At 34.4% G+C, this 21,355-nt stretch overlaps 2 protein-coding genes across 4 annotated transcripts; one reads left to right on the top strand and one right to left on the bottom strand.

Moving 5' to 3' along the window:
* Positions 1–270: 270 nt before the first annotated feature.
* On the top strand, positions 271–3,213 carry LOC112752900 (uncharacterized). 2 transcript variants are annotated; one of them, XM_025801579.2, is made up of 5 exons: positions 271–828; positions 945–1,708; positions 1,994–2,141; positions 2,615–2,704; positions 2,934–3,213. In XM_025801579.2, the coding sequence occupies exons 2-5, from the start codon at positions 1,020–1,022 to the stop codon at positions 2,937–2,939; spliced, it is 933 nt and encodes a 310-aa protein (XP_025657364.1). In that variant the 5' UTR covers positions 271–828; positions 945–1,019; the 3' UTR covers positions 2,940–3,213. The 2 variants fall into 2 exon arrangements, with proteins under 2 accessions (XP_025657364.1, XP_025657363.1); XM_025801578.2 differs by having other exon boundaries at positions 298–828; positions 956–1,708.
* Positions 3,214–6,347: 3,134 nt separating this feature from the next.
* Positions 6,348–13,702, bottom strand: LOC112752874 (uncharacterized). Of its 2 annotated transcripts, XM_072220999.1 has the most exons (5): positions 13,324–13,702; positions 11,624–11,655; positions 8,257–8,998; positions 7,095–8,185; positions 6,348–7,012 (listed from the first exon to the last, which is right to left on the bottom strand). In XM_072220999.1, exons 3-5 carry the CDS (start codon positions 8,934–8,936, stop codon positions 6,663–6,665), a joined length of 2,121 nt encoding a protein of 706 aa, XP_072077100.1. In that variant the 5' UTR covers positions 8,937–8,998; positions 11,624–11,655; positions 13,324–13,702; the 3' UTR covers positions 6,348–6,662. The 2 variants fall into 2 exon arrangements, with proteins under 2 accessions (XP_072077100.1, XP_072077098.1); XM_072220997.1 differs by lacking the exon at positions 11,624–11,655 and having other exon boundaries at positions 13,324–13,661.
* Between the last annotated feature and the right edge of the window lie 7,653 nt (positions 13,703–21,355).

Here is a 21,355-nt window from a genome sequence, read left to right as displayed (position 1 = left end):
CTTGATGGAGATTATAACTGTCTTGAATCTCAAGAAATTATCATTTAAGTTTGTTGAGTTTGAAGAACTAAAACATTGTTAAGATGATGACTAAATATTATTGGATTATTATCCAATTGTTTGTGTGATTAATTTTGTTTAGTGTGAAGGAAATTAATTAAATTATACTGGTCTAAGAAACATGAAAAAAAGGCCACACACACAATCATGGCGCAAAGAGTTATTTGCTCCATCACAAAAGTGTCTTATCAGATACAAAAACAAGCATTTAGCAAAATGTAGGGAAAGAAAGCAATTGGCCCACATCCAAACACAAGCCCGAAATAGTGGTTCATATCCAAATTCATTCTTTCACTTAGTTGCTAACTAAGTAACTAGATAACTCAATTTCATTTCATTTGAACCACATCAAGTCACACACTATCGAACCAAAACTCTCTCTTCTCTCTCTTTTCTTTTCTTTCACATCACGTAAACTCTCTGAAATAAGAAGAAAGGAAAAGGAAATTCTGAAGTTAGGGCAAATTGAACAACAAAAAGGAGGTTTCTATTTTCAAGCAACGAAGAAAAGGTTAAAGAGGCTAGGGCAAAAGGTAAAATCAAATCAGAAAGGCAAATCACAAAAAGCATTTCCACATTTGTGATTCATCAAAGAAGTGTTGAAGAAATCATCTGGGTTACAAGTACCGATTTGGAAGATGAAGAAAGTAAACATAAAAGGTACTCTGATGTGAATCAACGGTCACAAAAAAAACTTGGAGCCAAAGTAAGAATGTACCGTTCAGATTCAAGAAACAAGATGAAAAAGGTTGAAAGAGAATATTGAAGGTATGGTTGCATGTTTGCTTCGGTCATTGCTTATACCTTCTTTCTTCTCTAGTCCTCTGTGATTTTGGAGAGGAAGTCAAACAAAAACCTCCGTCTTTACTATTTTTTACTCAAAGTATTTCAACAGAACTCAAGGCTGAAAGCAAAATTAAAAGGAAGTCAAAGAGATCAAGTTTGGAAGAAAGATTCTAATGGCGAACAACATTGGTTCCAACTCAGTGGCTTACACATTGATCGAAGGACAATCCATCAACAGACCTCCATTTTTCAATGGAAAATATTACAACTACTGGAAAGAAAGAATGAAGATATTTGTTCAATCAATAGATTACAACCTCTGGAAGATAATCATGAATGGTCCTCAAATTCCCACCAAAATTGGTGTTGATGGTGTTGTCACTCCCAAAACCGAAGCAGAATGGAGTGAAGATGATAAGAAAAAAGTGGAACTCAATGCTAAGGCAGTCAACTTGCTAAACTGTGCGATTAGTTTCGAAGAATACCGGAAGATTTCAATATCCAAAACGGCAAAGGAAATCTGGGATAAACTTCAAGTTACACATGAGGGCACCCCACGAGTAAAGGAAATGAGAATTGATATGCTGAACAAAGAGTATGAGATGTTCTTCATGAAAAAAGGAGAATCAAAGGAATCGAAGAAGGACCTAAGCAAAGTCATTTGCCACAACTGCAGAGAAGCTGGACACTACAAATATGAATGTCTGAAGCTGAAGAAACAAGATAAGTCACGGAAGGACAAAAAGAAGGGACTTAAGGCTATTGCTTCTTTTGATATGAGGAACGACAGGGAAAGAACAAGAGGCTGTGACAGTGGTGGCAGCTTCGGGAAGGATAAAATTGACGCTCTTGGTAGGCTCCTGTAAGCACTACTTCGCTCTGTGCTCATTATTTTCTCTCAATTTTTGTTTTTGTGGGATAGTTCTTGATTTCTTGTAATTTTAGTCAATCAAAACAGGTTTCTTAGAAAATTTAATCTTACTAATAGAATGAACTATTTTATAAAGTGTAAAGTATCTTGTGTAAACAACTGCTTATAGGAAAATAGTATGCATGGTTTTTGTAATGTGCTAATATTATTTATCACCCTTTTTCTTTCAAGGACAAAGTCAGTGATTTTTTTATGTTTCTCTGATAATACCTGCAGGACGAGGATTTTGCGTCATATGGCATCTGAATTGAACTTAGATATGCGAAGTGATGGTTATGTCAAAGTTAATGATTTGCTAAAGTTGAATATGAAGACATTTGCTAATATTCCGTTAAGATCCCACAATATTGATGATGTTAGGGAGGTCAGTTTATTCGTATATTTTTTGTTTCCTTGTTTGTTATGTGTTATCATTGCCATTTCTATTGTAACTTAGGTACCACTTCTATTGTTGTTTAGTGTAAAAGATAGATACATGGTATTGTATTGGGTCTGTTGACATTTTCAACTTGTAATTGGATTTAGCCTTCTATTTCTGTTATCCTGTATCAGCTTTATAGAGTTTCCTTTTCTATATCTTTTGTTGCAGAGTGATACTAGTTTGATCTTGTAAAAGCAGTCACAATATGGTTTTGAGAATTTCTTGATCCATCCCTTTGCAACTAACACTATTTATGAATTGTTATTGTATCCATAACCTCTTTTATCCGTAAACTGTATTTATGTGCTATTTATTTGCTTTTGTTTAGTCACTGAAGTAAAGATTTTGATGTCTTCCATTTTCATATGTATTAAGTATTAACTGCAGACCTTTTATTCTAAATGATCTCATTTCAGGCTGTTCAAAACGATAATAAGCAGCGCTTCAGCCTTATAGAAGAAAATGGGGAGCTACTTATTCGAGCTAACCAAGGCCATACAATAACGGTAAACTATTCTGTTTTAGTTGAATGTTGAAACGTGTAAATTGCTTTTGAAGCACTTGCTTGGACCATTTTACTCATTTCTTGAGGATATCTTTTCTATTGAATAACTACATCTACCATCCTCTTTAGTTTTAGTTATTCCCTTGTATGCAACTATTTCTAGTTAAGTTTGATTTACTTAGCTTTTTTCGTCCTTGATTTCTTACATAGTTTTCTGTATTGATTCCCAGGTATGAGGCGAGATGTAAATGTTCTGATCTTTTTAGATGTTAGAAAAGCATTGGAGGGTATGATGCTATTCCAAACACAATTCTTGAAATGTTGAACTTCTCAGTTGTTTGTTGATTATTAGTAACTAAGATATACTCTTTTTACAATCTTATTGCAGAAGGTATGAAACTGTCATTGTTTCTTCAGCATAGGTGTTTTATACACTTGTTAAATTTAAAACAAAATGGTTAAGTCTAACTCATCCTATGAATTGTTAATGAAGTTTTTCCGAAGTTTCAAGTTTTTTGCATGTTCTATATATTAGACCAAGAAAAATGTCTAATGTTGAAGTCAGGTAGGTGGATGATCCATAAACTTTCTATTTGAAAGCACTACATGATATTGGTTACCTTTAGATTTAGTCATTTGAGTGAGCAAACTGCATAATTTGAAAGGCAATGCTACAAGTGATAAAAATATAATACAAGGCCAAAAATACATAAAAATATTTGAACTGGAAGACATTGAGTTGAATACAAAACAGAAGATGACTTTCATAAATGAAGTTAGGGGAAAAAAAGGGAAGAAAAAGCTCTCCTAAGTTTTACCTATTGCATATATTTCTTGATTCACAAGTTGGTGGATTGAAATGCCATCAAAATGCCAAAGCAATGGCTGAGTTTGAAAACAAAAGCTTATTAGCTATGTCCTGCATTGAAGGTCTTGATGTTGGGTTGGGATGCAAGCATGCTAGTGCTAATGTTACAACAAGTACAATATCCTGCATTTCTTTTCGAAGAAAAGGCAATCGAATACGTGAATCCAGTATATCTTTGAGCATGATCTTTGGAGCAGATGGTTTTGACACATTGGAAATTAGTTCCTTAGGGTGTTCGCCCATTATTGTTTCCAAAGTCACCACACCAAAATCATAAACATCACATTTTGTTGTCACGTTGATGTTATAAGCCATCTCTACAATATGTCCAAACATTAAATAGGTTACTAATGATATTTCAATAATAAATAAGGGAATAAAACTACACTTTTACCTGGAGCAATGTATCCAGGAGTGCCAGCTAATAGAGTTTGATTAGATGAATCAGAAGAAAGTAGTTTAGCTGTACCAAAATCTGATAGACAAGCCTCTAAATTTAAAGTCAACAAAACATTGGTACTAGTTACATCTCGATGGACAATGGGTGAAGTGCAATGATGGTGCATATGAGTGAGAGCAAATGCAGTCCCTTTGATAATGTTTACTCTCTTACTCCAGTTCAGCACTTGAGCTTCTTCATTAATGGCTAGGTTATAGAACAAACTTCCCTTTTCCATATACTCATACACCAAAAATATACAGCCGTTGTGCAAACAGAAACCATAAAGCCTAATGATGTTGCGGTGGCGGATTTCTGTCAAGACCTTGACCTCATTGCTAAAACTCTTGTAAAATGATGGATTTTCAGACTCTGTATTGTGAAGCTTCTTTAGTGCAACATTTCTGCCACTAGGAAGCTGTGCTTTGTAGACACTTCCATAAGCACCTGTTCCAATGCAATACCTTATATCAAAGTCTTCTGTGGCTTTAATTATGTCTTTAAATGCAATTTTACCATCATAGTTCCAAATTGAAACGAAATCTCCATTGTTCCTTTGATTATCATCTTTGGACTCATTTTGGAATGGACACCAGAAATCTAGGCATACAAATACTTTTGAAATGCATATGCCATATAAGATGGACACTATGATTACTGCAAGAATAGGACTTGAGTGATCATGGGTTGCAGAATAGCAAGGGGGATTATTACCAATCAATGAGTCTTTCAGAAAATCACAAAGTTGGTGATCCGAATCAAAGGAATTGTAAGAGATGTTGAGGTAGGATACAGAATAGATTCCCACAGGTATGTTTCCAGAGAGGTTATTGTAACTAAGGTCAAGATAAGAAAGATTGCCAATTTGAGAAGGAAGGGATCCACTTATAGAATTATTACTTAGTTGCACATAATTGCAATGATTTAGAATACCAAATGGAATTGGTCCCTCAAGTCTATTGTTGGAAACATCTAGTATTGAAAGTCTAGAGAGTTGTCCAATCCAAGATGGTATAACACCAGAAATCTTGTTGTGAGAAAGGTCTAAAACTTCCAGATTGACCAAGTGCTCTAGTTCTATGGGGATGGGACCTTCGATATGGTTCGAACCAAGGGAGAGAAATTTCAATTTATCCAATTGCCCCATAGAGGGAGGGATTGAACAATTGAATGAGTTATTTGAAAGAGACAAATGCTTCAAGTTCCCTAAGTCTTTAGGAATGGGATGTTGAAGTTGGTTCGAGTCTAGGGAGAGTTCAACCAAATACTTGAGGTGCCCAAAAGTAGATGGAATAACACCACTGAGAAAGTTGTTAGAAACATTAAGTGTTATAAGTTGAGTGAGATTTGAGATTGAGGTAGGTAACCCACTTTCAAGATAGTTATAGGAAAGATCAAGGTACATAAGCTTTGTAAGAGTGCTTATTTCAGTAGGAATAATTCCCTTGAGTCTCATGCCACTCAGTTCTAGACGGATCAAATTGGGGAATGCAGTAAAATTGAAGTTCCTCAATTCAGATGGAGGGATAACAAAATAACGCCTTGTTGAAATCTCTATGACACTTGCAGCTTCATTGCACACAATACCAGTCCAGTTACAATGTTTTGAGATGTTGCGACCTTCCGTCCACCCGATATGGAGCAAGGCCTTTTGTTCCTCGTTCAAGGACGAGGAATTCCATGCTGCCACCATGGTGTTGGCACTCATAACAGTTAGGAGGACTAATAGAAACAAAGTGGCAACAAAGATATGCCTCATTAGTGTTAGTAAATTGCAACCTGAGTCTTCCATGTGTGTATCTAATTTTCACTGAGTTGTGCTGTATGCTGTACACTCAATTGTTGTCGCACATATATTTATAAGAATTTAATTTTGATGCAATGTGTCCTGTTCTATATATTTGGCGAAAAGACGAAAGTCAATGACGTGTGTGCCACTTCATTATATGGTAGAGAAGTTGCTAGGTTCCTTCAGCAATCACTTATGAGAATGATTAAATAAGTAATGTCATTTTCTGTGAATTCCAAGTCTCTCTTTTGGAGATGACTTATGACTTATAGATCACGGAAATCAAATGTTGAATCAACATAGTAACATAGAATGAACGTGTAAGTCGGGCATTGTCTAATCACATATACACCAAATCAAACTTAGCGAACGATATAGTTACCCATTGTTTTCAAAATGGAAAAATACTTTTGTTTTGTAAAACTGAGGAAATCAAAGTTGTGAGAAATGTTAAGACCCTCTCGCTTATTAAATTATATGACTTATTTAGGGAGATTGATCAGTTAGTTAAATAAAAAGTAAGATAAGATTTGAGAGTAAAAGAAGTAAAAAGAAAATTGCTTACCTTTGAAAATAACATAAATCAGACAATTTGATCAATTTAAATAAATTTACATTTAAACCATACCCTTCAACTTGCAGATTAAAGGAATCTATATGTTTATTGACACGTATATACTTTAAACTGCAACATATCAAATTAAATTCATAGTTTTTACTTTCTTTGTAATAAGAACAATGAGGGATGGCATAGTTATAGGCTTAAATTTTGCAATGTTGCATTATTTTGTGACCCACTAAAACTTAAAATTTTCAATCTTAAAACATATGCTACTAAAATACAATCATATGACATGTACATGCTATTGCATCAATTGGTAGATTGAGACATCGTAAAAAGAAAAATTCATTGAAGCCGTGGAAGCTGAAAGCTCATTAGCCACATCCTGCATTGATGGTCTGGATTTTGGGTCAGGGGAGAGGCATGCCAATGCTAGCTTTATAACATGCACAACATGTTGCATATCTTTTCGAGAATTCGGAAGTGGAATCCGCGGATCCAACACATCTTTCACCAATAATTGTTGAGTAGATGGCTTTGACATAGCGGACATGAATTCTCCTGGGTGATGACCCATCATTGTTTCTAATGCCACCACTCCGAAACTATAAACATCACATTTTGTAGTCACACTCATGGTGTATGCCAATTCTACAACAAAAACAACCATAGAGAGTTATATAAATGATGATGAAGACAGTGATTTATTTGGATAATTAGAATTAGAAATTACCTGGAGCAACATATCCATAAGTGCCAACTAGAAGAGTTTGGTTAGATGAATCAGGATCAAGAAGTCTCGCTGTGCCGAAATCTGAGACACAAGCTTCTAACTCTGAATTCAGCAGAACATTGTTGCTGCTGACATCTCTATGAACAATAGGAGAAGGACAGTGATGATGCATGTGAGCAAGAGCATAAGCTGTCCCTTTGATGATGTTCACCCTCTTGCTCCACTTCAGCTCTTGCGCTTCGATCTCATCGGCCAAGTTATAGTACAAGCTTCCTCTTTCCAAGTATTCGTACACCAAAAACATGCATCGGTTATGCAAACAATAGCCATAAAGCCTAATGATGTTGCGGTGGCGAATCTCTGTCAAGACCTCAACTTCATTGCAGAAGCTCTTGTAAAATGATGCATTTTCTGATTCTGTTTTGTGAAGCTTCTTCAATGCAACAGTTTTGCCACTTGGAAGTTGCGCTTTATAGACGCTACCATAAGCGCCGGTTCCAATGCAATATCTGATATCAAAGTCCTCTGTTGCTTCAATGATATCCTCAAATGCGATTTTGCCATCATAGTTCCAAATTGAGAACAAGTCTCCATTTTTTGTGGCCTTATTTTCAAGCTTGCCATGATGCCTGGCACGGAAAATGCACATTCCAATCCCAATAGAACCCAATGAAATGGTAATGCAGACCACAATTATGACCAAAACCAGTGATCGGCCAAAATGCTTATTATGATGGTTGTCTAAATGATCATCGCAGTCATAATATTCATTGTCAAGAAAGGGATTGCAATACAGATAACAGAATGGAATAACAGACTCAAGTTCCTTTCTGTTTTTGATACTAAGGTTATTGAAACTTAGGTCTAAATACGAAAGGTTTCCAATTTGGGAAAGAATGGTTCCACTTAAATTGTTATTGCTGAGGTCCACATAACTAGAGTGAATAAAGATAGAAGATGGGATAACACCAGAAATAGCATTATAAGAGAGATCTAAACTTTTAAATGCAACAAATGCTCTATTTCTTTGGGGATACAACCGTCTATCATGTTGGATCCAATGGTGAGTACTTCCAAACGGGTCAAAAGTCCTATATTTGAAGGTATAGAGCCACTAAGCAAATTTGAATGAAGGTGGAGACTTGTCAAACGGTTCAAGTACCCAATTTGCTCAGGAATTGGAGCAGACAGGGAATTTGAACTCAGGTCTATGGTTAATAAATTTGTTAATTTCCCTATTTCATGAGGAATGAAGCCACTAAGTTTGTTTTGGGAAAGGTCCAACACAAGAAGTTGAGTTAGATTTGCCAGTGTGAAAGGAAGATCCCCATACAGGAGATTATTGGAAAGGTTCATGTGTGTGAGACTGCTCATTTGACCCAAGATCAATGGAATGCTTCCATCGAAGCTGTTGGCACTCAAGTCCAACATGACAAGTCTCTCCAGCTTGCTTAGTTCTTGTGGAATTGTACCATTAATATAATTGTTAGAAATGTCCAACACCACAAGTTGAGTTAGATTTTCCAATAATGTAAAAGGAAGCTCACCTTCAAAAGTGTTGTATGATAGGTTGAGATGTTGTAGCTTCTTGAGACCACTTAGTTTAGGGAACTCACATAACCCCATTTCACTGAGATCTAGATGGACTAGATTTTGAAACACTGAAAAGTTTAGTTTCAAAAAGCAGAGTTGTGTCCTGAACTCGAAGGTGAAATTACTTGGAGTTGGAGGTGAAAGCAATGTTATACTTCCAGCTTTGTTGCAGTTGACTCCGGGCCAGTTGCAACGGTTTGAGACATTATTATGTTGGTTACTCCACAACTCTTTACTAATTGAAAGCATAGCATTGGCTTCTTCATCTAAGGCTGACAATTTGTGAGTTCCAGCAGTAGTGGCGATGCCAACTAAAAACACAAATGATACGAATATCAAAATAATGCAAGTGGATGATATAGGCATGGAAGCTATAGTGTGTGATGAAATAATGATCAGAGTATGAATTTTTCACTTGTTCCACAACTTAAAGCCTCAGGGAAAGTGGAACAAGGCTTTAAGCTTTCTTCAGCGATCAATAATTAAGAGACTTAGTAGTCATTAATGCCATTTTCTACAAGTTCAAAGTCTTTCTTTTGGAGATGACCTATGACTTATAGGCCACGGAAATCATAGGTAGAATGAAGTTATCGCTATGAATAAAATCATTTCTTATTCTTGAATAAAATTCTACTATCATGAAAAATAAAATTATAAAGAATTAAAATACATTCATCACACACACACCAATCACAGAACTTCCTAGTGATTAACCTTCTCATTCTTTAACAAGACTTGACTATTATTAGTGTGTTGAGATTTGCTTACCTCCTATTCCTCATACAACTTCTAATTCACACTCTATTATCACAACATCAGAATCAGGAAAACAGTGAAATATATGTCATAGACTCATTGGTAAAAATTAGGACAACTGTGATTATATTTCTATGAATCTATGATATATGGATGCATTTATGATTTTTTTTTACCTTATTAGTCTTTTTAGGCTCCAACAACACTACCGCTAGAGATTACACATTTTTCCAAGATCAATGTGACAATTGTCACCATGCAAGAGTTTTATTTAAGCTTTCTATACATGAACAGAATTTCGGCATGCAAAAATTAAGAGAAGTTACTATATTTCACGAAAATCGATTAAAATGTTCATATGACCTTAGATATTCAATCAAATTCATGATCTTTTACGTCGTGAGCGTTTAAAAATTAGTTTATTTTTAGGTGCTGTGGCAGTACATAATTCGATATCTATATAAAATTATTTTATACTGTAAGTGCACGAAAATTTAACTCATATCATTTTCAAGTTTTTATTAATTATTTTTAATATTTTCATTTTACATTATTTTCATAATACTTTAATTTAAATAAAAGTTTACTAGGATACTAGATATATTAAAAAAGGGAATAAAAACATTGAATCTATCTATCTATCTATCTATATTTTATAAAAATTGATACCAAAGCCATTCTATATTCAAGTAATAACACATAAATTATTTATAATTTTGCCATATAAATTTATTATGGTAGATGTCATTCTATTATGAAACCAAGCATATATAATTATATATCTTCCTTTCAATCTTAATGTTATTTCTTGTAATAGTTTTCACAATAATTATCAAGATGATCTATACTATTAGAATCTCTTCTTAACAATAATATTAATATCATCTTAACTATTCATATTTTTTAAAACATACAATTTACATGCATATAGACACTAGAAGCAATATTTAAAGTTATAATAATGATGATAAATGTTATAAAATATTAGAATCTCTCAAGGAAATAGTGGTAAAAAAGATAGGTTATAAAATCAACAATGTAAAATATTGCATGTTATAAGATACATAAAATAAGAGAATGAAAAAATGTTATATAAAATTTCTAGCAAAAATGCTTAAAAAATAATAATTCACATTTAAAAAAATATTAGAAGTAGTAATTGTTAACTTAAAAAACTAACTTTTAAACAGAATAAAGTAATCAACCAATATTATTTTATTTTATTTTAATATTTATATTTTAATTTTTTCTTGAATCTATTTGTACTTATCAAAATAGTTGATAATATATATAGATATATGAAGCTTTAATTTTTGAAATAGAATTAATAAAGATACAACAATACTATATGTGTGCACACAAACTAACCAATCATTATTTATATAAAATACATATTAAAATATAAAATACACATTGAAAATAAAATTATACAAATATTTATATGTAATTATATAATGGCTAATTTTTTTGTATATATAGCATTTTTAATAAAGATAATATTTGACATTATATAAATAACTACGAGTCTTAAAATTTTTATAAATTTACAATGTATATTTTTATGTGATTAAACTTTCATTATTTCACAAAATAATTTTCTCTACATATTTATAATTATGTATTTAAAATTATTTTATAATACTTATCAATCGCCGCTATCATTTATTTGAGTTTTTTGAGTACGTGAGTTCCATTCTAATATTATTAATTTTTAGATTAAAATCAATAAAAATATTAGTAGAGCAGTTTGCTAAATTCTTTCATGAATTACTTAAGATTATGACTCTCACAATGCCCTTTTTTTCAAGTTCTTCGTTGACGACTTACAAGTTACGGGTCAATGAAACCAAGAGTTGATTCAAGTTGTCACTACATCAAGCTATTAATAACTTGGTGGTCCTGAACTTTAGCTCCATTAGAAGAAAATTAATAATGTCCAAGTGAAATCCTAAGTTAATATCCTAAAATCAGGTTTTAGCAATCCACGTGTCATAATTTCGGTTTATGTTAAATGTATGCATTCTTCTTTTCAACGCCCATATTTTACCGGTCTTATTTTTCATGAATTCATCCAACAAATTCATCCTGTTGACGGTTGAAAATGTTATTATTATGGTTGGGCAAAGAGATTTTTATATGAATGCATCATGGAGCTGCCGTTCCTCTCTCCTAAATCTTACCATGTGCTGGTCATCCATGGAAGTTTCAACACCTAATTCAAAGCATCAGACAAGTGTATTTAAAATTTGGCCAATCTGTTCTAAAAATTTACGCTATCACATGCATTATTGATGTAAATTTTACCTATAAAAAGAAATGATTCATTCATCAGACGGGCAAAATCTTTTTCAGCAAAAGAACCCAATTCATCCAATCTTTCCTTTCTTATTACCTATTTTTTATGCATCACAAATTTTTCATTTGTCCAAGCATCACCATTATCACACACAATTACTTTATTATCATTCAGACAATCACAGCATATATTGAGTATACATAAAAGATTATCTCTGATTTTGAACATGTGGTTACTGTCTTTCGAGGTTGGTGTGTCATCAAAACTTCTACATGAATGCATCATGGAGCTGCCGTTACTCTCTCCTTCTCCCTCCCCCTCTGACTGAAGTCCCCATTGGTTCTCATTATTAAATTATCCCTCCCCAAGTTATTAGTAAATATATGTGATTTAAACAAAAAAACAAGACATCACATGCCCTTTCATATTTATTTATTTGTTTACTTGGGCCAAGCAAGCATGATTAAAATAGAACAAGCTCACTGCAATAGTCCAAAACAACAACGCAGCACATTCCTTTTTTCCATTATTTATTTTTGTTTTTCAAAAATCATGAATGGCAAAAAACCACCTATCTTCAAGGATTATGTCAGAAACTTTAACAAGGATAACTTACCAAAAATCTAACTACAATCTCCAAAGTATGAGAACCTAAATCAATCTAAATATGTAATTTGTTATATATTCTTTGGTATCTGAAAATAAAAGGAAAGAAAAAGAAACAAAAAAAACCAAAAAATAAGCACTCTCTAAATGACAGTAAATACATCACAAGTAAATCAAGATCAGCACAATGATTAACAATAAACTCTAAAAGATTATCAATTTAAACCCGATTTTAATAAGATCAGCACAATGATTAACAACAACAAAAAAACATTGAGTGAGATAATGAGCACAACATCAAGAAAGCTTAATAAAATTTAACATCAGAAAAAAAGAAAGAACAAGCCAATATCAGTTTACCAATTTAACATAGTTTTCACAAGGTTAACACAAAAATTAACATGTTTTAACAAAAATTAACAAAGTTTTTAATCCAATTTTAACAAACTCAGCACAATGATTAACAACAAAAAAAAAATTCCTAAATGAGGTAATGAGCACAAAATCAAGAAAATTTAACAAAATTTAACAACAAATAAAAAAATCCAAGAACAAGCCGGTAACAGTTTATCAGTACCAATTTAGCATCAATCAATAAGCCAATGATTAACAAGCTCCCCACAATGATTAACAAAAAAAATGACTCCATGAGGTAATGGGCACAAAATCAAGAAACTTTAACAAAATTTAACAACAGACAAAAAAGCCAAGAACAAGCCAGTAACAATTTATCAGTACCAATTTAGCATCAATCAATAAGCCAGTAACAGAGTTAATTAATCAAGAATAGGCTAGAACAAGCCAGAGTAGTGAGCAAAGCCAATCAACCAAGAACAAACAGTAAGCACTGACAGAGCATCCAATTAACTCGAGCACAAAGTAAAAAAACAAAACAGCAACAAATCACTTAATCAATAATCATCAATCAATGAAAAACAAAACACCAACAGTGAGTATTAAAAAACGACGATTGCTAACCATCGGGGAACAAGCATGAAGAGGGTTTGGTTTCTGAACAGACAATAAAAAAACACGATGAACAGGCACTAGCAGTGAGCATTGACGACGACGGAGAGCGGTTAAGCGCAACGGACGACGGCGAAAAGGCGACTAATGAGAGCGAACAGGGGATGGAGAGCGAACAGATGACTGATGAGAGCGAACAGAGGATGGTGGGGGCGAAGTAACGAACGCCGATAGCACGAAGACGGAAGTTCTTGAGTGCGACGGATGCGGCAGCAGCAGTCTCTCACTCCGACAGACGGCGACAATATTGGTGGAGGCTAGGGTTTGCTTTCTTTAGTGGAGGCTAGGGCATTTTGCTGATGACTAAGGAAGGAGTTCGAAAGGGGGAGCCAAACGCGTGCAATCCCTTTTTTCCGTTCAACAAAGGAAACGGCGTCGTTTCCTGTAAACCGACCGGGTCCCGATCCGATTTTGCCGGCTGGTTCCCGACCGGTTCAGCAATTTGTATCCGGTTTCTACTAATAACCCAAACTGCCTAAGCAATCGGTTTACGGTCAGACTGATTTGACCAGTCAATCTGGTCTGATTTTCAGAACATTGATCACAACGCAGCTCAAGAAGGAAAACATAAATTTATAACAATCCCATCAACAATCCAACATTCTAGCATACATAACAATTTCATCCATTAACAATAACATAAGTCTCAATAAAAACATAAATCTAATGACATAGAACATAATATAGTCATTTATAAGATGGCTCCGAAAAGAGGATGGCTGGTCGGCAGCAGCTGTGTTGCCTGGATCTAGGTTTGTTGTATCTCTCCCAGCAAAAGAATTTAGTTAAGAACTTAAGATGCAGAATCACGGGTGGGACGGGTTTCAAGATAGTTTAAGTCTCGGGTGGGTTGGATTTCAATGCATATTCTGATTTTTTTCGTTTTGGGTTAACTTTGTTGACACCAAGTCCTAAAAAAAAATTAAAATTACATTAAATTTTTAAATTAAAATTTAGTATTTAAAATAAAAATATTATTATATCTTGCATTTTAAATGTTTTTACATTATTCATTTTGATTATTAAATTTTGACAAATTTAAATAAAATAATTTTTTATTTTAAATTTTAAATATGATCTTAACTTTTTTTTAAATGTATTTACATGGATCTAAATTCAAAGTAACAAATTTTAAATTTTTATGTATATCTTAAATAATACAAAAATATTTGTTAGTGATTTTTTTTATTTTAATGCTTTATTTTGTTAGACATTATACGTACTAATTTTTTTTCTTGTGTTCGCCATTATCAGGTTTGTTTTTAAGTGATTTTTTCCTTAAGCTCAACCTGAAATTTATAAGTTTTATTATTTGTATTATAAATTTATCCTTTAAAGTTATGTTTGGATAATTTAGTATTCAACTCAAGGATCTAATATTCACATTAGATAATTGGTTAAGAAAAATAATTTAATTAATTATGATATATGTAGATTTAATAATTCAAACAACACTAAACTACTATTATATTTGACCTCAACATTTAAATAAGCATCTTTTATAATTCACCAATCTTTTATAATTCACTAATCAATTAGGATATATGTAGATTTAATAATTCAAATAACACTAAGCCACTATCATATTTGACCTTAACGTTTAAATTTATATTTCTTTATACTTCACCATTACTCATAGTATCTATAAAATATAGGTGATGAATTACGTTTTAAAAAAAAATTACTATGATAGTTAACTTACTCATGTAAATTTTAGGATTTACCAATTGAGATATAGGGTTTATAATGAACATAAGTATTAGGTTAATTGACCTCAATCTTTAAATCATTATTTTTAGAGTGTACCAATATTCATGATATATATAGAATATATAGATTATGAATTGCATATAAAGAAATAAAAGAGTCGTTATCTGATTAGTGTTTACAGTTGTTAATTTATTTAGGTAAAATGAATATAACTGATAGATTAATTGACCTCAATATTTAAATTAACATTTTTTTAGAGTGCACCAATATTCATAATATATTTATGGAATATAAATGATGAATTGCATATAAAAATAAGTTGCTTTATCATTAATGTTTATTGTGGTTAGCTTAATCATATTAAGTTTAGAGTTCACCAATTGAAATGTAAAATTTAAAATGAAAATAAAAACTAAATTAATTGACCTCAATTTAAATATAAGAAGAATATAAGCAGATTTTTTTTAGTAAAAAAGTAATAATAAAACTTATTCATTAAATTAATTACATAATAAAAAATACAAATAATATATTAACTAAAAAAAATAAAATTATTATTTTTTATACTATATTTTTAAAAAAGAATTAAAAATTAATTTAACTCTTAATAAATTACATATTAAATATTATTATTTATATAATATATATCTATATAATCAATTATTTTAAAATAATTTAATTTATATTTTTATTGAATAATATTTATTTAAAATTATAATTTTAATTCCCGTGCTTGGTACGGGGGATAAAACTAGTAACAAATAAAGTCTGAGATAGTTGAAACGTGAAACCAATTTCTAGTTTGTAACATTCATTTTTATCTTTCCATGACCATGAATTAATTCTTTCACTTTCTTTTGAAACATATATTGACTTTTATATGTCACTCATCTTGTTTTAAACAATCATTCATATCTAATATATTCATTATATGTACACTTTTTTCGTTTTGATGGTGACCTTTTATAAAATTACAAAAGTTTTTAGATGTTCCAATGATTTTAGCCATTAATCTCAATTATGTATATATTTTTGTTAGAGATAAATAGCAATTGAGCAAGTAAGTTGAGCTGGCAGAGTTAGTTAGCTAGTATTGAGAACAATTAGTGGTTGTTAGTAGTTACTATAAGAGCTACTAAATAAGATTAAGAGTCAATGTAACAATTAGTGAATGAAAATCATTTTTTCTGATTCACACACTATGAAAAGAGTTTTCTAGATCTTTCTCTCTTTCTCTCTCTCTCTCTCTTTCTGCTGGTGTTTCTCATTCTCTTCTCTGAAGAGTTCTGATACCTCACATGGTATTAGAGCATTCAGGTTCTGATCCATGGCTACTCCGAGCGAGCCTCAAGCTTCCGCAATCTCAAGTGCGCGAGCAATAAACACAGTTTCATTCAAGTTGGATGAAGATAATTTCATACCTTGGAGACGAAAAGTGCTGGCGTTCATCAAATCCAACAGACTCAAGGAACACCTCAATCCGATGAAGATACCGAAGCGATTCAGGACCGACGGAGATCGCCAAACAAAGATCGAGACTCAGGAGTTCCTCGATTGGGAGCAGGACGATCAATTCTTGGTGTCGTGGCTGTTTGCTTCAATAGATCCGAGCTTCACAAGTCAGGTAGCGAATTGTGAATTTGCATGTGAGATTTGGTACAAATTAGAGGAATACTTTGCAAAACGGCTGAAATCAAAGGTGAAGCAACTCAAAACACAGATCAAAGGCATCAAGCTACAAGGTTCTGTAACGGAGTACATGTCTAAGCTCAAGAAGGTAACAAATGCTCTCTTTGCCCTAGGTGCACCTCTTTCAAGTGAAAAATTTGTAGAAGCTATGACTCAAGGTTTAAATGAGGATTATAGTGCATTTATAACCATGATTAATGCTAGAGCTGATGAAATAACTGAGAGTGAAGTAGAATCGCTACTAGTGGGTCAGGAAGAACTAGTAGAGCGTTTTAAAAGGACTGTTTTATGCACAATGCAAGTGAATTTAGCACAAAATGTAGATCTAAGGTCACAAAGTCAACAACCTAACTATCAAATATATCAACCTAATTTTCAACAGCAGCAACAACAATTTCAAGGTAGAGGTCAGAATTTTAGAGAAAGATTCCGGGAAAGAGGTGGTTTTAGAGGTGACAGATCAGTTTTCTATGGTAACTCCAGGCCACAGTGTCAACTCTGCAATCGATTTGGGCAAACTGTGTGGGAATGCTTCCACTGCTTCAATCACAATTTCTAGAATCCACATCAGACTACTGGTAATGCACCAACACCACCTCCCTCTTCCTTCCACCAGCCACAACAAGACCAGCAAGTTCAAACTCTCTTAGCCACTACACCTGCAGCAACACCTCTCACTGACAAAGCCTGGTACCTGGACACCGGAGCTTCACATCATTTGACCTTTGATGCAAACAACTTGATTACAGGCTCAGAGTATGTAGGAACAGATCAAGTGCTAATAGGTAATAGCCAAGGTATGAGTACAAATAGTATTGGAAAAACTATACTGTCCAATGAGACCAACCCTCACTACTTTAAACTATTAAATCTGCTTCATGTACCTTCCATCACCAAAAATCTAATAAGTGTCGCCAAGTTTGCTCTTGACAATCATGTGTTTTTTGAATTCCATCCTGTTGATTGTTTTGTAAAATGTTAGGAGACCAAGAAAACTCGATTAAAGGGGTCTCTTAGAGGAGGGTTATACCATTTTGAGCATGTTGGAGTGCTTGCATGAGCAGCACCGTCAAGCAATAAATCAGGCAATTCGGGGTCCAAGAATCCTCATCTGTCATCCACTCATAGAGTCTGTAACCTCAGTTCTTTTACATCTAGTTCTACAGTAGGAAGTAACACTAATAATGTAGGCACTGTCTATAATGCTAAGTCAGTGTATGAGTTTGATATGTGGCACAAGAGGTTAGGTCATCCAAGTGCACGAATTGTTGAAAAAGTATTACAAAGTTGTAATATTGGCTATATGAATAAAAGCAAATTTTTAACCAAAGACTACTTGTGTAATGCGTGCTGCCAAGGAAAGCTCCATAATCTTCCTTTTTCTGATTCTCAAACAGTCTATAGCCACCCTCTAGAGTTAATCTTTTCAGATATATGTGGTCCTTCTCCTATTACCAGTGTTTAGGGATTTCGATACTACATTATTTTTATTGATGCCAAAACCAGATATACCTGTTTGTATCTTCTCCAAAACAAGAGCCAAGCCCTGCAAGCATTTGTCCAATACAAGTTGTTGATTGAAAATAAAACTGGCAAAAGATTAAAACACTTCAAATTGACAATGGTAAAGAGTATACCTCACAAGCTTTTACCAAATTTCTGATTGAGAATGGGATTGCACATAGACTTAGCTACCCATACACCCATGAACAGAATGGGAAAGCCGAGAGGAAGCATCGGCATGTCATTGAAACTGCTCTAACTCTTCTTTCTCAAGCATCCATGCCTCTAAAATTCTGGGATGAAGCCTGCCTCACTGCAACTCACCTCATTAACTTGCTGCCCTCTACCACCACACAATACATATCACCCTATGAACTCTTGAACAATAGAGCTCCAGACTATAGGTTCCTTAAAATCTTTGGATGCTCATGCTTTTCTCAGCTCCGCCCTTACCAACCACACAAATTTGACTTTAAGACTCACAAGTGTCTGTTTTTGGGTTACTCACCACACCACAAAGGATACAAGTGCCTTTGTCCATCTGGAAAACTCTATGTAGCAAGGCATGTAATTTTTGACGAATCTGAATTTCCTTATCAGTTGCTATTTTTTTAATAAAGACTCAAATCTAAAGGCGTCAGTTCCTCATACAACCAAACTTATCACTATTCCTATTCATGTGCGCCATCCACCAGTACCTCTCGAAATTCCTCATAAGTCACCCCCTAGTACACCAGCACCCACAACACTAATACCCTCAACAGATTCCCCAGCCACAGCAGTACACTCATCAAGTTTCCGTGAGTCCTCACCTCTTCAATCTGATTCGTCCACTCATCAAGGGAGAGTTCCTGATTCAGCCACTATTATATCTCCTCCTCCAATTCCATTTTCATCCGAGCCTACCTCAACCTCTCCATCAACCATAATTGAGTCATTTGCCAGTCCTATTTGTACTGACTCTTGCCCATTCACTGCTGACACTTGTATCTCTAACTCTACTTTTGAGTTTCCCTTAAGTAATGCAAGGTTAACTGAACAATCATCATGTGTTGTTCCTGCGCCTGAAGCAAAGATTGGGCGCACTCATCCTATGATAACCAGAAGTCAGGCGGGTATTTTCAAGCCCAAGACATACTCTTCCCAGCTTTGCTCCTCCTCACCTGATCTCACACAAGTAGAGCCCTCTTCAGTTGCTCAGGCTCTTACCTTACCACAGCGGAAGGCAGCTATGGATGAAGAGTATGCTGCCCTAATGAAGTGCAAAACTTGGAAGCTTGTAGACCCCTCAACAGCAGCAGTCCCAATTGGATGTTAATGGATATTCCGCATTAAAAGACAGCCAAATGGAAGTATCCAGAAGTATAAGGCGCGGCTGGTGGCGAAAGGCTTTCATCAAAGGGAAGGCTTTGATTATGGGGAAGTATTCAATCCAGTGGCGAAACCTGCAACAGTCTGTGCTGTCTTGGCAATTGCTTTGTCAAGACAGTGGCGAATTTGTCAGTTTGACTTTAACAATGCCTTTCTCAACGGTGATTTGTCTGAAAATGTGTACATGGTGCAACCTGACGGCTACAATTTTGGCACTAATTTAGTGTGTAAGCTAGAGAAAGCGCTATACGGCCTCAAGCAGGCTCCACGTGCATGGTTCCTCAAGCTAAAGAGTACCCTTGAGAGTTTTGGGTTTATCAGTACTACCTCTGACCCCTGCTTGTTTGTCAAGCACAGTTCCCTCTCCATTATCTATCTTTTGGCGTATGTCGATGATATTCTAGTAACCGGCACTGCTGCAAGTGAGGTAAACAAGCTTATTACTGATTTGAATGAGGTCTTTACGCTCAAGGACTTGGGAGAAATGAGCTTCTTTTTGGGTATTGAGGCTGAGAGAACAGCTGCTGGTTCCTTAATGCTGAAACAAACGAAGTATGTAAAGGACTTGCTCAAGAAAGCTGATATGGCTGATGCTCGCGCTATGCCTACCCCTATGATGAGTGGTCTTCAGCTTGATGCTTCAGGAGCTGTGTTTGATAGGCCAACTCTGTATCGGTCGGTGGTTGGTGGCTTGCAATACGCCACCATAACAAGGCCAGACATTCGCATCCTGCGCTATCTGGCAGGCACGACAGACATGGGGCTTGAGTTCCATAAGAGTGAGGACTTCAGGATTTTAGTGTTTTGTGACTCGGATTGGGCCGCTGATCCCGTTGATCGCAAATCGACTACGGGTTACTGTGTGTTCCTAGGATCGAACATCATCTCTTGGTCTAGCAGAAAACAAGTCTCAGTGTCCAGGTCCAGCACTGAAGCGGAGTTTAGGGCGCTAGCTGATGCTATGACGGATACTATATGGTTGCAGAAATTGCTCTCTGAAATGCACCTTCCTCAAGGCCTAGCACCTGCACTGTACTGTGACAATCAAAGTACCATACTAATGAGTAGAAATCCAATACTTCACAGCAGGTCAAAGCACTTTGAAATTGACCTGCATTTTATTCGAGATAGGGTTGTTCAACAGCAGGCATATGTTGTGCATATTCCCTCCTTTGATCAAGTTGCCAATGTCCTTACAAAACCTCTATCTCATGATGCATTTATACGTCTCAGGTCCAAACTAAGATTGGTTTCACAACCTTCCTCAATTTGAGGGGGGATGTTAGGGATAAATAGCAATTGAGCAAGTAAGTTGAGCTGGCAGAGTTAGTTAGCTAGTATTGAGAACAGTTAGTGGTTGTTAGTAGTTACTATAAGAACTACTATATAAGACTAAGAGTCAATGTAACAATTAGTAAATGAAAATCATTTTCTCTAATTCACACACTATGAAAAAAATTTTCTAGATCTTTCTCTCTTTCTCTCTCTCTCTCTGCTGGTGTTTTTCATTCTCTTCTCTGAAGAGTTCTGATACCTCACAATTTTATAATAAAGATTAATGACTAAAGGAACTTAAACACCACCATTTTTTTATACATGTTCTAACCTTCCTAGAAATTAATTATCCTCGAAGACTTAGTAAACAGCTTGTTGGAAACGGCACTATGACACTGTGACATTAATAGATGGATAAGGAAATTCTCCAAAAATA

The sequence above is a fragment of the Arachis hypogaea genome, chromosome 2 (assembly GCF_003086295.3).
Source record: "Arachis hypogaea cultivar Tifrunner chromosome 2, arahy.Tifrunner.gnm2.J5K5, whole genome shotgun sequence".
Lineage (NCBI taxonomy): Eukaryota > Viridiplantae > Streptophyta > Magnoliopsida > Fabales > Fabaceae > Arachis > Arachis hypogaea.
Note: the sequence above shows the minus strand (reverse complement) of the source record. Positions and strands in the feature narration are given on the sequence as shown.

What these genes read in the sequence shown, in the direction of transcription:
- LOC112752900 (XM_025801579.2), top strand. Translation starts at nt 1,020, where the DNA reads ATGGCGAACAACATTGGTTCCAACTCAGTGGCTTACACATTGATCGAA. An exon ending in GACGCTCTTGGTAGGCTCCT is followed by an intron (nt 1,709 to 1,993) that starts GTAAGCACTACT and finishes TAATACCTGCAG; the next exon opens with GACGAGGATTTTGCGTCATA. An exon ending in ATATTGATGATGTTAGGGAG is followed by an intron (nt 2,142 to 2,614) that starts GTCAGTTTATTC and finishes ATCTCATTTCAG; the next exon opens with GCTGTTCAAAACGATAATAA.
- LOC112752874 (XM_072220997.1), bottom strand. Translation starts at nt 13,405, where the DNA reads ATGCTCACTGCTAGTGCCTGTTCATCGTGTTTTTTTATTGTCTGTTCA. An exon ending in CCAATTCCTGAGCAAATTGG is followed by an intron (nt 8,186 to 8,256) that starts GTACTTGAACCG and finishes CTTCAAATATAG; the next exon opens with GACTTTTGACCCGTTTGGAA. An exon ending in TTATGGATATGTTGCTCCAG is followed by an intron (nt 7,013 to 7,094) that starts GTAATTTCTAAT and finishes TTTTTGTTGTAG; the next exon opens with AATTGGCATACACCATGAGT.